At 37.7% G+C, this 16,716-nt stretch overlaps 1 protein-coding gene and 1 non-coding gene across 11 annotated transcripts in view; both read right to left on the bottom strand.

Annotated features, from left to right (window-relative positions):
• Positions 1-16,716, bottom strand: part of TENM3 (teneurin transmembrane protein 3) — a 1,816,466-nt gene that overhangs the window by 130,818 nt on the left and 1,668,932 nt on the right. For all 10 annotated transcript variants that reach the window (XM_036894289.2, XM_057505071.1, XM_036894291.2 and 7 more), the window contains one exon: positions 11,069-11,307. In XM_036894289.2, coding sequence (XP_036750184.1) covers positions 11,069-11,307 — 239 coding nt within the window. The remainder of the gene's footprint in view (positions 1-11,068; positions 11,308-16,716) is intronic.
• LOC118917009 (U11 spliceosomal RNA) lies at positions 3,555-3,688 on the bottom strand. The gene has a single exon (XR_005026635.2). It is a non-coding gene; the product is annotated as a U11 spliceosomal RNA (small nuclear RNA).

Raw genomic sequence — 16,716 nt, 5'->3', positions numbered from 1 at the left:
CTGGAGCGCAGTTTCCCTTAGTTTTGAACTTATCTTACCTATTACTAATGGTTATTTATCCATCACTCGAGGACATTTATTTCAAAGCAAAATACAAACGCAGGGCGTCTTCTCTGACTCCCCAGGAGACTTGTTCACATGGCCAACTTGCTTTTGTGTTCGGTGGTCTGTCTCCTTTCCTAAAAATAAACGGCCCATTTTCCCACTTTCAACATGCACTGCATCTCTCTATGTGATCCTTTCCTAAGATCATAAAAGAACTTCTTTGAAGAAGTAAAAAGCATCTAAAAATATCTTTACTCTAAAAACAGAAAATGGTATGATTTGTGATTATTTGAAATGATTGAAATAAGATGGCTAAGTTGTATGAACAAATTCTAGGTAACTCACCTACGTTCACTAACTACACCATGCAGTTAGCTTGTTATAACCACAAGGCAGTATGATGAGATTACGGATCTAGAATGAAATGAAAAAACCCTAAAGAAAGACCTGCAGTCTCCTGTCCTCTCCCCAGTGAGACTTCCCTCAGAGTCCTGTATGTTTAAAAAAAGTGTGCTTATCAATTTTGTGACATCAATGGTGTTATTTTATAAATATTTTTACATTTTGTATTTATTTTTCCCTTGATACTACTGACTTAAACATTTAGATAGATTTATTTGAAAATTTTCAAGCATGACCTGAAGGGAAAAACTGGTAGCTTCTAAATGGGAGGAATAAATGGAGTACACTGTAAACAACATTACTGAAGTCTACGTAGAAAGTACTGCCGGCAAAATTGTTCATTTGCAAAAGAAGTGTTAAAGACAGGTGGACTTGCTAACATCTACTGAGGACTTCCCCATGACATAATCAGATATTACAGAGTAAGAATTCAAAGGGAACAAATTTCTCATTTTGTCATTCAATCTTATTTATTCTCCTGTCCAGATTCCCCCTGTAAATTCTTAAATCTTATGAGAACCGATGCCCTATGATATAGTGGGGAAAAGCTCTGGATTCAAAATAAGGTGTCCTGCAATATGGCCCCTGGTTTAATATGTACTTACTACAACACTGGATATGTCACTGATTCTCTGGGCCTAAGATTTTTCTTTCTAAAAATTGTGGGTAATAATACTTGATTTACTAGGGTGTTAAAAGGAATATAATAGCAGCTAAAATTAATCGAGCACTTACATTTGACCAGGCACATCAACTATTTATAAAAATATTTCCTAGAGCTGTACTATGACTAATCCTGTTGACACAGATAAGTAAACTCAGCTTTATGGAAGTTTAAGCAACCTTCTCGTGATTATGTAGCCTGTGGGTGAGAGGGCTGGGATCAAAGTCAAATCTTACTGCTTTGAGGATCTGCACTTACAAACAGCATTCTAAGGGTATATTATAATGTGCTGTGCAAATTTGACATTATATTTTCTCAGATAAGGTTGTGAAATCATTGCAGTGAAGATCACATCATCCTCATCTTTGTGAATCCAGTGTTTAGGAGGGATATTCAGTGATTGCTTTGTTTAATGGAACTGAATTGGCTATGATATCAGGAATAAATAAAAGGTAATGCCTGTGAAGAACAAAAATCTGCAAGACGTGAAATTACTTGTATCATTTTTTTCTCAGCGTGAAGGGGCCACATTCTAGAGTCCCGTGGACGAGTCTAGGCAGCCTTGGGTACTCTTCCACCATCTGGGGACATGTAGGACAAGAGGTAGAAGGCTTGCCCTCCTTTAGGGGCAGAAGGAGGCCTATGGAGAGCGGTCAAGGGGAGAAAGAGCTCAGTAGTGGAGGAGCAGATGGAAGGGAATCGCTTGTGGCTGGTATTAGCGAGAAAAGACAATCCTAGGAGCCAGCGAATGGCATGCTAGGCTTGCTGACGGAGAAAGCCATCAGGAAGCATCAGTCCCATTTCTGGAAACCTGGTAAATCACCAGTGATGAAATACAACAGGTAGAGAGGAAAGATCAGAAGTTCCGAGCTTTAAAAGCACTAAGTATTTTCTCAGAAAACACCTTAGTACTATACAGAAATGGGTAAAAAATATAATTGTTCTTTGATTCATTATGTAACGTGTATTTAAAATGCACAATGGAACGGTTTTGAAGTAATGTTCTCTACTTCTAGCTCCAGTTCAAAGAGGGAAACTGGATATGCTGACCTCTTTGGTTGTCAAGTCAGAGCAACATGATTGTTACCTCCCCCAAATTTTTGAAATATAGAAAAACACATGTTTTTAAAATGTCTTTAAAATAGAGTAATAGTGTATTTATGAATGTTTGTAAAGAATCCAGAGACCTATCATTCCTTTTAACAGTTTTGAAATTATTTTCTGGGTATACTTTACAAATAAAATTCTTAAAGCATGTAGGTATGTTTAAAATTAATGGAAAGGAACAAACAGAAACAGACTATAAATTCTTGTGGCATTTTAAACCTAGTTACCCCAAATTTCCAAACTTGCATTTCTTTTTACATCTAGATATCAACTACAGAAAGGGTTCTAGCTAGTCTGACTCAACAAAGGAAATGAATGGGGAATATTATAACCTGTGTGTTTCTCAGACATCTAGATTTGATCTTTATTATATAACAATATATTGCTTTTAATATTCCTGAGAATTGATTTTTCGGGCCACATTTAGTTGGTCCCACTTAAAATTTTTCCTTATGTCAGCATTTGTCAAAACATATAAACCTGGTTATTACTTTGGTTTCAGCAGGAAAACCCTGCTTTAATTCTCAAACTCTGTAAGTTCTGCTTTTTATACATCTCCTAGACTTCCACATTACTCCTTTTAAACAGTCATCATGATTCTTATTAAATGCTCAGTGTTTGCATTCTCTGAGATATAATCTCTAAGAAGGCAAGGACTGGGTTATCTGGTTCACTGCTGTATCTATTATACTGTCTCAACAAATAAATATTGTCACTCAATAAACAGATGTTGAATGAATGATGGATGAATGATCACTTCCCTTTCTCATGTTATATTATTAAGTTACTAAGGAAGAAATCATGGAATCTTATTTATAAGGAATAAGGACAAGTCTTAGTAGTCCATAGACATTCTAAGATTACTTAGGACCAATAAAGTAAGAGCCTATGTACATTTTCATTTTATCTGTTATATTCTATATTCTTTCTTTAAATACAGATTCAATGGAACTTAGTGTTTATGCCGAATTCATGCCTAAAATTCCTCGCCATCTATCAAGGTTTTTTAAAAATCTTGTATCTGACAAATGCTTTTTCTTTCACTCCTCTGTAGGTAGACATTTCTCTCAGAACATACTGCTCTCAGTACCACTAATGTAAAAGCAAATGACATATGCAACACCAATTAAATATTTATGCAATGTAGCACTGAAATGGTAAATATTGTATTACGCTTTCCACTTGTCATTAGTCAGGAGATGTTGCTACATTCTGCAGTAATGATAGCCTAAAACAGAGAAAACAGCGTTGCATTTCAAGGACAAGATACTTGTCTGGCACAAACTGAAGTTTAGCTGACTTTAAAGGTATTTCTTTCTTTTTTTTTTTTTTTTTTAGGGGCGCCAGGACCAACGATCACTAGCTGCCCGACTACCAAAAAATTATGCTTCCGAAATCTCTTGATGTCGATTCCGCACGAAGAGCATACGAGCTGCCCCACGTGTGCCACTCACGACAGAAGCCCTTTTTTTTTAAAGGTATTTCTTATTGTTGCTGCCCTTGAATGTTTTTCAAGTTAGAAAGATTTTCGTATTTGAATGGTAAAAACAGTCTGTTTAAATATAATATTTCTCATATATTATTTACTTTAGCTGCCCTCACATCAAGCTAAGAGTAAAATGAATTATTTTTGGAGAGGTGAGAAGAACATACTTCCTATACCTTTATTGAATTTCTTGAATTTGGTAGTGATTTCTTTTTTATGTACAGTAATAAATATTAGGATAAACTCAAAACTACAATATTTTTATGTTGTGTTATTAAAAAGCAGAAAATATTTTTAATATCAAAAAAAACTGAGCGTCCCATATGCACTTTAGGTTCAGTTCAGAAATCACTGATATGATTATACAGAGTTGGCCATTGAACGACCTGAATTTTAAGTCACCTCAGTCTTTTTTTTTTTTTGATTTCTATATGATATGGTAGACATAGGAAACTAATAATTTCTACAGGTTAATAGGACTCATATTGAAAGTCAGGAGAGATTGTAAACATGACAAGAAAAAATTTCTGTAGGTACTGGGGAGATTATAATACAGTTATACATAAATAATATATAATAATAATGCATATATAAAAGAACAATTTCATCCCTACAAAGTGTCCTTAACAGGGAGCAAGTACAAATATCTACAATGGGTTTTTAGTGGATTTTCTCCTTTTTGAATTTATAGATTCAGAGTACTGCAGTAGTATATGCTTTTTCGTATTACTGTTTTCCTCCTCTTCTAGAAGGAAATGATTTATTCTGAGCCTTCATTCACCACTGAATAGGGTTTAAATATGTTCTTAAATTCATGTATCTAAGGATAAAATAAAATATGGGTATATTGATTTAAAATGTTTAGTTTACAATTTTCAATCCTCTAAAATACAGGCAATGTATTTTTTGTACTGTGTGATGAAATCACATTAGTATTATTAAAATGTTACCATTCCATCTCAGATAAAATGCGTTTTCTGAATGTAATGCAACTATAGGAGTTAAGAGAAGAAGTCGAAGTGAAAAATGGCACATAATTCATTGCTTGGCTGTGCTCTATAACCCAATAAAACAGCACTTTTATTACAAAGACGTGTCCAAAAAGAAAAAAGAATGTCACAACACATTTTATTTCGCCATATATAATTAAATGGTTGATTTTTCATGAAGCATAAAGGGCTGGCACATTTTTTTCCCCGATCCTGAGTTGCATATATATAGCCAGTACCGTAATCAATTTCAAGGTACACAGAGAGGTAGAAATGTTCATAAAATGCAAATACACACAGAGGTAGGACAGATAGCTGCTATGGAATCATAACAACAATGAACCTGGATTCGACAGGTTATGTTTTGCTAGATCTAGGGAATGCTTATGTTGCTAAACAGCCTTTCTAGCAGACATATGACAACATCTATTTTAGGGATCAGTTGGTAGCAGCTGTTCAAAGGAAATAAATAGCTACATATGTGTGTTTTCAAATGAGAAAGAATATTGGAAATGCAAGTAATTCTTTGGTTAGTAGCTTATGTCAGGAGTTCATAAGAAAAACAATGCTGACTTAGTTCTTGTCACGGGGAAATGAACTAACAAACCAGTTCCTTAAAAGTTCAGAGTTTTGTGGGAGAAAAAGAAAACTATGGAGGGGTTTGGAGGCAAATGGGAAGTGACTGTTTAAGGATCCAGGGTTTCTTTTTGGGGGATAGTGGAATTATTCTAAAACTGATAGAGGTGATGGTTGCAAAACTAAACGCCACTGAACTGGACACTTTCAATGGGTGAACTGCATGGTATAGGAATTAGATCCCAATAAAGTTGTAAGAGAAAAAATGTTGTCAGATGAATTATTGGTTGGGATAAAACAGGCCAAAAATTGAGCAAATATGGTAGCATAATAGAATTTGATAAGGCTGTCCTTTTTTCTAGTTTGCCTTAAATTAAAAAAGAATATGTGCAAATACTTTTGGTGCTATGCTACATGAGAAATCATTTGGATTTGCGGACTCTGCCTAGTACTATACAGTTACATGTCCATGATGGTGCTATTTGAAGCTTGACTTTGCTGCATATTTTTTTCACTTTAAAATTATTTTTATTTGATGAATTTGGCATGCAATTTGTAAACTAAGGGTGTACAGCATGTTACTTTAATACATTTATATATTATCATTGCCATTGAAATGATATTTATCACATCATCATCACTACACTATAGTATTATTGACTAAATTCATTATACTGTCATTAGATCTCTGTGGCTTATTTATTGCTCATTATAAGTCTGTACCCTTAAACCCTGTCAGTCCCTTCCCTCCCAGCCCCCAACCCCTGGTAACTGCCATTTTACTCTGTTTTATTACTAGTTTAACTTTGTTTTTTAGATTCTACACGTAAGTGAGATCATACATACTTGTCTTTCTCTACCTGACTTATCTGCCTCAGCAGAATGTGCTCAAGGCCCATCCCTGTTGTCACAATGGCAGAATGTCTTCTTTTTTCATGGCTGAGTAATACTCTGCTGTGTGTGTGTATGTGTGTGTGTACACCACATCTTTTTTAAAATTGAAATACAGTTAATGACTTTTTGCAGTTGTAATTGGTGTTACCTAATGACTCCAACATTTATTTTGATTTGTATTTAATAACATTTCAATGATGTTTATGCTTCTTGCTAAGATTTCTAGGCATTTTTCTACGTGTATAACACCAAAATTTCAGGTTCTCCTCCATCCAGGAACAGCCTTCTGTGAGTAAAGCGTACCAACCAAGATTCCTACTCATTCCACAACTGAACAGGAGCAGAAGCAAACAGTAACCAACAGACTTTCTTTGTTTTTATCTACTCTTTGGTGAACAACTGCTGCCTATTGCCCATTTTATGATTTTCTATTTTAGAAGAGAAAAAAGAAAAAGAAGGAGTAAAGGAGGGCCTAGAAAAAGTGGTTCAGGTATTTTTTGTGATAAGCCTGTACCACTATTATCATCAAATTACCATTTGTGTTCAGTGGAATTTTCATGGGTAAAGGTGAGCCAAGCACAGATGAATACATGAGAGAAGGATTTGAATTGGGAGCTCAGCCATTTAAGAAAATCATGATGTGACGACTGAAAAGAAGTCTGCTACATACAGATGCTTGGACATTTGGCTTTTAAGAATTGGGATATGATGTATCACAGCACATCTATTCTATCATATATCAGGTAAAATTTCTCAATTCTGCTCACTCCTCTGTCCCAACAGGGCCTCAGGATCCCCCATTTAGACTAGTTCTCTAATACACTGTCTATACTTGCTCTGTCCACATGGATGCCACCAGCCACATGTGGCTGTTTGAGTTCAAATTAACAAGAATGTGTCCATCATCGAATAGAGCCCTTGACAGCGCTGGCCTGAAGCCCTGCTCCCCAAAGTGTGGTCTACGGGCCACAGTGGCACCACTGGGGCGGCCTGCGGGCCACGGCGGCATCCCCGGGGTGGCCTGTGTGAAGTCCAGACTTCAGAGTCAGATCGGCTGAGTCAGAGCAGGCATTTTAACAAGCTCCCAAGTGAATTCTAGGCACATTCAAGTTTGAAAAGCACAAGTCTTGACTTTCTTTCCTCAAACTGCATGTTTTGGAATGCTGCTAAAGCCATCTTTTAAGAACATAAGTGTGATTCTTTTTTCATTGCTATGCTTCAGTTTCTTTAGTTTCTTCCCTATTATCCATGCTTCAAAAGCCTCGTGGGGGGCAGCACGTGTGATGGGGCCCTTAATAGTTTCCAGTCTGGCTTCCAGCATTCCTTGGCTGTGACGTCAGATGAGAAGACTGTCTGAGTGACAGATTCCTGCACATCGAGTGCAGACAGTGACTCCTAGGTCGTGGTGAGAATGAAATGAGGGACTTCAGACCCTGCATCAGACGCCACGTGGGACACTGGGAACACTCCTGCAGAGAGGTCATGTTTCTTCCTGTCCACGCCCTGAGGGGCTTCTTCCCAAGGTGACCTTCCACTGACCATTTTGACATCACACCTAGTGAACTGAGCTCCTCTTCTTCTCTCAAACATCACCTGCTCAATGAGGTCTCTTCCCAGCACCTTCAGCCAGAGACAGGTTTTCCTTCTTTTCTTTGCTTGGTTTTGCTCACATGGACCAAGCTGCTACTAAAGCCATGTACCACTAAAAGCATGTCTGTATCAGTTGATTATGAGCTTCTAGAATGAAAAGCTCACTTGATCCACTAACATCTACCAGACTGCCCAGAAAAATGTTGAACTAAAAGTCATTATTGATAAAGCATGAAAGGACTGGAAGAATATTTAAGTGAATTTGTAAAAAAATAATAGAGTAAATGAGGACTTTATAGGTATCACATGAAAATCAGAAATTAGAAAGAAAAAACCGGTAAGTTTGATTCCTTAAATTCTATTTGGTGTATGGCAAAATGATTATAAAAGAAGTTAATAATAAAATGGAAACGTAGATAACACATATGACAAATGATTCATATCCTTAATTAATAAATACTTGCAAACAAAAAAAAGGAGAAAAGTGACAATAGAAAATGGGGGTAGAACTCGGCTATTTACTCACACAAAGAGAAATACAGATGGTCACTTAGTATGCGAGAAGATATTCACCACTTTTAGTGACAAATGAAAACAACAATAAAATGTTTTAACCTAAGAGATTGGCAAGGGTTAAAAATACTGAAAACAAGTAGCATTAGTAGTTGTGTAAACTCAGGGTAATTTGACCATGGTTTGCAAAACTTAAAACATGCCTACCCTTTGGGACAGCAAATTTCTTTCAAAGAATTTAATTAAAAACTTGGTCAACTGAATATACACATGTGTACACACACACACACACACACACACACACACGTGCATGTGCATAAGAAACAGTGTATTTTGGGGAAATGGTTAATTAAAGAGCCACTAAATAAAATCAGACACACCTGATGTATAATCATAAGTGAGAAAGCCTGATACAAAATGCATAAAAAAATATACTAGCGAAGGACATTCCCTGAGAAAAGTGTCCTGGCCTTTGTTTCCAAGGGTAAAGGCAGTATCTTCAGTGTGAAGACTTACCATACAAACTGACAAAGAACTGAAATTTTTTCCCTAAATTAAATGAAGCAATCATTGCATCAGTGTGTTAGTTGCTTAAGTACTGGAGGGACAGTGAAAATTCTAGTTTATCTGCACTTATTTAAGGCAATAGCATGAGATATTTCTTTGATGATAAAAGTAATTTGTACAGATAATACTTGGAACGTATCACCTTGTTTTTCAGCACAATAACTACATCATAACAAATGTTCAACAAGTATCTGGTGGACTGACAAGTGAATATAAGTATATTAACTATATATGTTTGTATGTTTCCATGTGGGGAAAGGTAAACTCGAAGGGAGAAGTTTATGACAGTGGTGTGTGTCAGAATCAACACTAATTAATAAACAGTAAAAACAGGCAATTTGAAAAAAGGAACATTCTGAATTTTTCCTAATAAGTCTGACACTCAATTATATTCACTAATGGATCCTTGAAAAGAGCACAAGGCTCGCAAATAATAGCAACATAATCTCACATTAAAACGCTGTTTTACTGCTCGTTGCATAATGTAAGTAAAATTAAATGGTATCAAGGCTGATACTCAAACAACTGGATGGTCAGAGGCACCTGCGATCAGAAAGGGGGTCCGCGGACACATCAGTCACACAGACACTGAAGTCCAGCCTGCCCGGTCTTTATCTGGTATGCACTATGTTAAAAAAAAAAAAATTCCCTACATATACATATGTGCTTAATTTATTACATCCCATGCATGAGTGGTGCATTTCTGAACCATTAAAAATTCTCAAGTATCACACTGCTGACGGGGTACAAATCATTTGTACAGCCAACTAGAAGAGACTCTCTTGATGCCTGGGCATTTTCTGCACAAATACTAGAATTCTATCTCTGAACACTGATGCTTGTTGCCATGAGATTCCTCACTTACCCTGAGTGTTATGAAACAGCACAGCCTTGTTTCATTACTGTGTGACCTTGGCCAAGTGACAACTCTTTTGGTATCTGCTCTATTTTTACAAGCAGGGAGTTAACTCTGGATTGAAAAATGATGAAGAGGTCTCACCTTGTGTTCATCCCTGATGGACGGAGTTATCTAAGGCGCTGCACGAAGCCCTGATGGGGATAATGAGGCCGTATCCAGGCTCCATGGGAAAGAGGGCCCTGATTCATTAGTGATGCCTGCCGTGGTCACAGGACTTGAAGTCATAGTATGTAACACACCACACCGTTGTCATTCCTGACTTGATTATCTCGAAAGTTCCTTCATGCTCTAAAATACTCTTTCTCTTCAATATTGTGACTCAGAACGGTGATTTCACTTTCCAAAGTACATAATTTAGAACTAAGGAATATTGTAGCTAACGACAGAAACTGGTTCACTGCCAAAGCCTCATCCTATTACATATCCAGCTCTGTAATAGTCTTACTCAGTTATAGAATTTCATGGGGCATCGCAAACCGCTTTGTAAACTGGAGGATGCATCACCGTCTGCTGCTCTTGTTGGATAAACCACCCAGCCTGCGATTTATCTCAGTGGACACCACTAGCATTTCAGTGTGGTAGGCCTTTCCTTACTCTTAGAAGCAGATCAAAATCGAATGCGGTCATTTCTGACTTTTTAAAAAGCAATTTCCACTAGTTTGAATGCTCACGTGTTGGGAAACGGTTAAACAAAAGGAATATTTACAACTTCTACTTAGCAGCTTCCATCGTTTGGGTTATGATACAATGAAAAACATGATCAATACGACATTGGAAAAAAAAAAAAGAAAGAAAAATCCACGTATATGAACAAGGATATAATCCATTCATTGATTAATGGATGCACGTTTCTCTGGAGAGCGCTCCCGAGTCAAGGCGATGGTCTTGAGTGATGAGTTTTACATTTAGGTAGCTGAGTCAGCGGAAAGGCGCATAATACCAGAGGTGGCAGAGTGCTCCCCAGTGACGCTGCATTGGAGGAGATTCCTGCCCAGCGCTCACTCCTGCGAGTGAATGAATTATTTTGTGTGCATGAAAAGTCACAGAGTTATCCACGTTTCCGGAGCGATACCTCAAGCACAAATGCACACCAGAGCCTGCGCCCAAGAATGTACCTCGTTCTTTATGCAAACGCAACTTCTCTATTCATCAGTTTAAATTTGCTGACAGTTACTTAAAATGCTCTAACTTATGATGCATTATTGCCAAGTCCCTCCTTTAGAAAAATGTAATTTATACTTCTTGACCAAAATAACCAACAAAACACCATGATGCCCCAGCTTAGAGGCAAAATAATTCTAAAAACTCGTTCTTACCTATAAAATACGATAGGAGTATTGCCAGGAGCACCGAGACCCCTACAGCGCAGAGCGCGGTGCATTTCCAGCTACAGTACTTCGACGACTTCTTGAATTTAAAAGCACTTCTTGAGAGGGTGTTTCTAGGCAGTGGCCGAGTCGGCGGTGAGTAAACAGAGCCAGATGCCATTGTGTATCCTGGGGTTGCAGTACTGAACAGTGGCGTGGTCCCTGTTCCTGTTTTGAATAGGAAATGCCTGCAGAACAGGAGAATATCATTGTAAGATACAAATATGTTAGAACATGGGAGAGAGCCAGTTATGGGCAGCTTCTCCTCTCTCTCTTTTAAGCATTTACCTCATAGAATTTTAAAAAATTAGAAATTTAGGAAATATTTTAACCAACTCAGAAAACTGACTCTGATGAAAGAGACTGATGTGTAATGTAGGTAGCATTTATGCAGACACATGATTAGCGTCCCTTCGAGCAGGTACATGGAGAGACTCTCAGAAGTTTTTCTAATCACACGTTTCCTGCACAAACCACTTTGAAACTTCCCTTTATGAACTACCTTACGAACATCTTCCTATTTCACTTATGAGAATATGGATTCATATAAGCACAAGTGTGCACGCTCACGTTCGTGGTCTGCAGACTGAGTCACTTTCTGGAGGGCATTCTGATCCCAACCTGCTCCCCCACGAATGAGTACGACCGACCATGGCCACAGGCAGCTGGTCAGTTCTCAGGGGATGCAAACTAATTCTATTTGTAGCTTATGTCAAAAGCAACCAGAAGGTAAGTCTGCCGGGGGGAGGAAGACGGAATCACAGAACGAACGCCAGCTAAAACCAACCTAAATAAACGAAGGGGTCAGCAGAGCTGGTTTTAGATCAAACATAGAAAGATTTCCTAACAATGGAGCTGTACAACAGTGAGGCAATCTTCCTCTAAGAGTTGTACGCTCTCTTACTTTGAAAATGTTTATGCAGGAATTGAATGATCACATGACAAAACAGATCTACAGAGTTCTTTAGGAAAGATGACAAATAATTTAAAAAGTCCCATTATAACAAAAGTCCCCAAATTAAAAAAAAAAACACCATGGTTTTCATGTTTTACATTTTATATTATACTAGTGATTTATTGCATATTCACTTTGTCTCCTAATATTATTATCCCTAATAACACATCCAAAGATGTCCAACAACAGACTGTACACACTTATATTCAGGAAGTTCGAGGTATCCTGGAATGTTCCAACACGGTACAATAGAGTCTTTATGCAAGATGATTTTAGATGGTAGACAGCTGAATATTTTCAATTTTAATACTAGTGGACCTATTTAAATGTGTATTGGAAAACAGGGCGAATATATTAAGCCAATTAAGGTGTTAGAAGAACAGAACCTAGAAGCTAGACTGCTGAGGTTCAAATCCTGCTTTCTTTCTTACTAGAGGCAGGTCGTTGGGCAAGTTAGTTAACCTCTCTGTGTTTTATTTTCTTATTCTGTAAAATGGGGATGGGAATAGTATCCACTTCTCACAGGCTGTTACAGGGCTTAAAGGAGTTAGTATTTACTATAAAGTACCTGGGATATAAACATATATATTTGATATAGAAAAGAGGGATCAAACTCATGATTTTAGGCATATATTGCTAAAGAAAGGCTAAGTAGGTATCTAAGTCACAAAGAGTCCATTTTTAGAAAATCAATAAGTGAATGAGTCCAGGTATGGTGAGAATCATGGAAGCTTACCTAACACAGGTATGATGGAGAGAATTCTTGATTAGAAAACAAAAGACCTGAGTAGAAGTTCCTGGTCTATTATTTCCTACATATGTGATCCTGGAAGCCTCGGTTTTGATTTTACTTTTTTATCTATAAGACGGAGCTAACAACTTCCTTATTTCACAGGGATGTCAATCAGTTAATGCATCTAAAACTGCTTGGCCAGCCACAACATTAGAGCAGGTGCAGATGATAAATTACTATCTCTACAGATTGTACTAGCAATGGAAGTCCTTCATAAAGCAAATTTAAGAGTTTATAGCCTGAATTATGTGGTATGTTGGAAGTACTGCTTCTAGCACTTCCTACCATGTTTCATATTCAGCATGGGGCTTACAAATGTGGGCTCTGGAACCAGACTGTCTGGGTTTGAATCCAGACTTCACCTAACATTAGTGGGATGGTATTTGGTAAATTGCTCAAATTGCCTGTTTCAGCTGTATTACCTGTAAAATCGGAATGATAATGTTACCTGTTATACAGACATTGTATAGGATGAAATGAAGCAAAATATGAGTGTGTTTACATTAGTACCCAGCACAAGGTAAGTGCTCAACAAGCATGAGCTACTTTTCTCACTGAAATTTCATTCATTGGATCCTATATTCCAAAACACCAAAAATTATCCTTCAAAGACTTCAAATTCCAATTCAAGAAGTAACCCTCTCAAATACAATGTGGACAAGATGAATTCCCTGGTTTACACCATGGCATGTACTCTGGATGAGAAGATGAACTGCATTATGCCAAGAAGAAACTCCATCTTTTAGAACAGGTGAGGCAGATCTTTCTCTGTAAAGGACCAGACAAAAGATACTTTCGGCTCTTCGCCAGCCATACCATCTCAGCTGTGGCCTTATATCAGGACAGCAGCCCCAGATCATACAGGAGTGATCCAGTGTGGCTACATTCAAATAAATCAGGGTAGGACAGGGAGAGGCCCAAATTGTCCAAGTTCCTAGGAATGGGGGCTCCACAAAAAATTTAGATGGGAACATAGAAAAATAAAGTTGTTTATCTAGCATCTCAAGTTGATGGAGAATGATGTGTCAACTGCGCAAATCCGTTGTTTGACTTCTCCCATTAGAAGGTAAGCTCCACAAAGTCTCAATCACTTGTGCATTTTCATGGCTTAGCAAGTTCCTGGCATGTAGTAGTTGCTCAATAAATATTGTAAAATAAATAAAAGGGTGGCCATTGTGCTGATGCAGAAAGTGAGTCCCAGAGAAATTAAGTACCTTGGCTAAGGACCCACAGCTGATAAATGACTTGTGCAGTAAATATAAATAAGTAAAAGTTGGGAGTTATAGGAACTGAAATGAAAACCATCTCCAGAAAACATGTTATATAGCTTTGTTTAAAGTGGTTTGGGCCATTTCTCAATGGGAAATGGGATTTGAACCTGAGCCTCTTGGATGTGAAAGATTATGATCTAGGCCTGCATGCTAAAAACATGTCTCCACCCTGAATAAAAAACAAAGAGACCCACAATACACACGTGCCAGCTAAAAACTGGGCATCTTTGTCTCAATTTCCAAAATTTGAGATATCAATATATCATGTCCATCTGCTTTGGTGATTCTGGCAAAGAATTCTTTCAAGAATTAGGCTCAAATTGCTATGAGATGATTGTTTTTCTTAGAGCAAAATGCAACTCTGAGATACTGCTGAAAAGAGAGATGTAATATTTAAAAAAGACACTCTTCAACACTATGAGTGGAACTGAAGTTCTCTTTACCTTGAAAGAATTTCTAACTTACTTAATACGTAAATTTACTTTTGTTGCTGCAAGAGAAAATATAATTTAACTGTATTCTTTTGGCCCCTGACTTTAAATCTCAGAAGTACACTTCCCCTTCCTCTGTCTAAATGACGACCTTTGTCAGGGGGGCATCAAATTAGTGCCTTAGAGATATAAGGCATAACGAATATTGCAAAACATTGAAAGAGAAGCCTAATCAAGTATATTATATCTGAAAATCATTGGTCTTTAATATTTCCAGATGATTTTCTAGTATGTAAGTATGGAAAAAATTTGTAAAGATTGTTTAAATTGATGTATTTTAGAACCACTTAAAACTAATGGTGTTGCTTGTGTGAGGATGAGTCCTTTACATGAAATTAGGCCTCAAAATAGGTATGTTAAAATAGACATGTCAAAATCCCTTAGACATTAAGTAGCATAATGGAAAATGTCTGTCAACGTATTTTCTATAGAGGAGAACATGTGATTTGATGGGGTGGGGATCTGTTAATTTCTAGGTTCAGACACGATGCCTTCTTTCCAGAGTAAAAAATGTCCTCTCCATCGCAATACAGAAAACTTAAAATCCCGATAAGTGTATATGGTGACTAATGTATATCTGTTTGAAGGTTCAACACAATGCTTACTTTGTCTAGAACTCCACAAATACCTAATGAATGAACAGATAAGGGACGACTGCAATTCAGCCCTAGGGAGGGTATAGATTAGGTTCTTTATGAGAAAATGACTTTACCACCTAATTCTCTCTAAGGCCCGTATTTCTGTGTGTCATCGCAGTCCCTCGCTATCCTGTGACTCCTTGCCAGACCCTATGGCCTTGGGAATATGCGTCTCATGTATAAAAAAAAAAAAATTCTGCAAAATTACTATCAAAAGCATATGGTTTTGACCTGGCATCCACATGAGGTTTGCAGAAGAAAGGCAGAAATTTTCTTTCCTTCTCAGACCATATTTGGGAATGAAAAAAAGTGAATCCTGTGAGAATATTCCCCATTGTATGCGGCAATAAAGCACCCACAGCGGCAGCTTCTTTTGAGCACAGAGCACACCGGAGCAGGCTGATTTTGTTCTGATGTGTCTAATGATGCCCTGCGTGACGCCTGCCTCCAGTTCCTCAGCTATTTGCGCCGTTTTCACTCTGGTGATGAACTAGAGAGGCGCACTTGAAGACAGACTATCAGAGACTGAGATGAGGAAAATCAATTTCAAAGCCCCAAAGACAGCCGGTGCAGAAGGTCACTGAACACTAACAGTTGCTTTGTGGCTCTGGAATCTTGAGGGGGATTCTGTTGAACAACAACGACCGACAAGAACTGGGGACCTGCGAAGCATCATTAACTGTAATGCCACTAAAACATCAATGGAGAGACCGGCTCTATATAAGGCACAATTAATAGTTGCTCTTTTTTCTTTTTAGGTTACAAGGTCTGCTTCCTTGCTGGCCTGTCTTCAGACCAAGCTTTGCATTTCAGCTCCACCCCTCTTCTGTTCGAGTTTATGTTTCCAATCCATTCAGTGATGTATCTTTCTATGGGTCATGTCACAAATTTAAAATTAGTGGGGACAGAGCCTGAATGTGCTCATCTTTCTTGCTGTCCCCATTCCCGCCTTGGGTCACTGTTAGTGGCACTATCCTTTAGGTCTGACGGACTCAGGGGTAATTTCCAATTTCTCTCCCATCCTGCCCGGCCCCGCCCTGCACCCAGGATTCAGCTTGTCAGAGAATCCTGCATTCTCCCCATTACAGCATCTTTTCCCTTTTTCTTTTTTTTTGTCCAGGTAGAGGATTCTTCTGAGTTTTTATACCTTGGCTCCTCTTTGTTAATCTATTTGGTAGAGGCAGAGAAGAGGCACCAGGAACATTCCATTCCAAAGTTCTTTCTACTCTCAACCGGTGGGTCACGTTTTAAATACTGGACCTTCACAGTATATGGAATTACTTCTATATGTCCAGGAATAATTTCTATCGACTCTTTTTCTGGTCACTTAAGTTGCTTTTTAAAATTTGTTTTGCTTTTTTACTTCATCTCTCAGCAGGTAACACATCACATTTGATTGGTTTAGTCTTTCAAAATAAACCACAAACTTACTATCATAAGATTCTTAAG

The sequence above is a fragment of the Manis pentadactyla genome, chromosome 7 (genome assembly GCF_030020395.1).
Source record: "Manis pentadactyla isolate mManPen7 chromosome 7, mManPen7.hap1, whole genome shotgun sequence".
In the NCBI taxonomy this organism is placed as follows: domain Eukaryota; kingdom Metazoa; phylum Chordata; class Mammalia; order Pholidota; family Manidae; genus Manis; species Manis pentadactyla.
The sequence above is the reverse complement of the archived record's forward strand: the minus strand, read 5'-3'. Positions and strand labels throughout refer to the sequence as shown.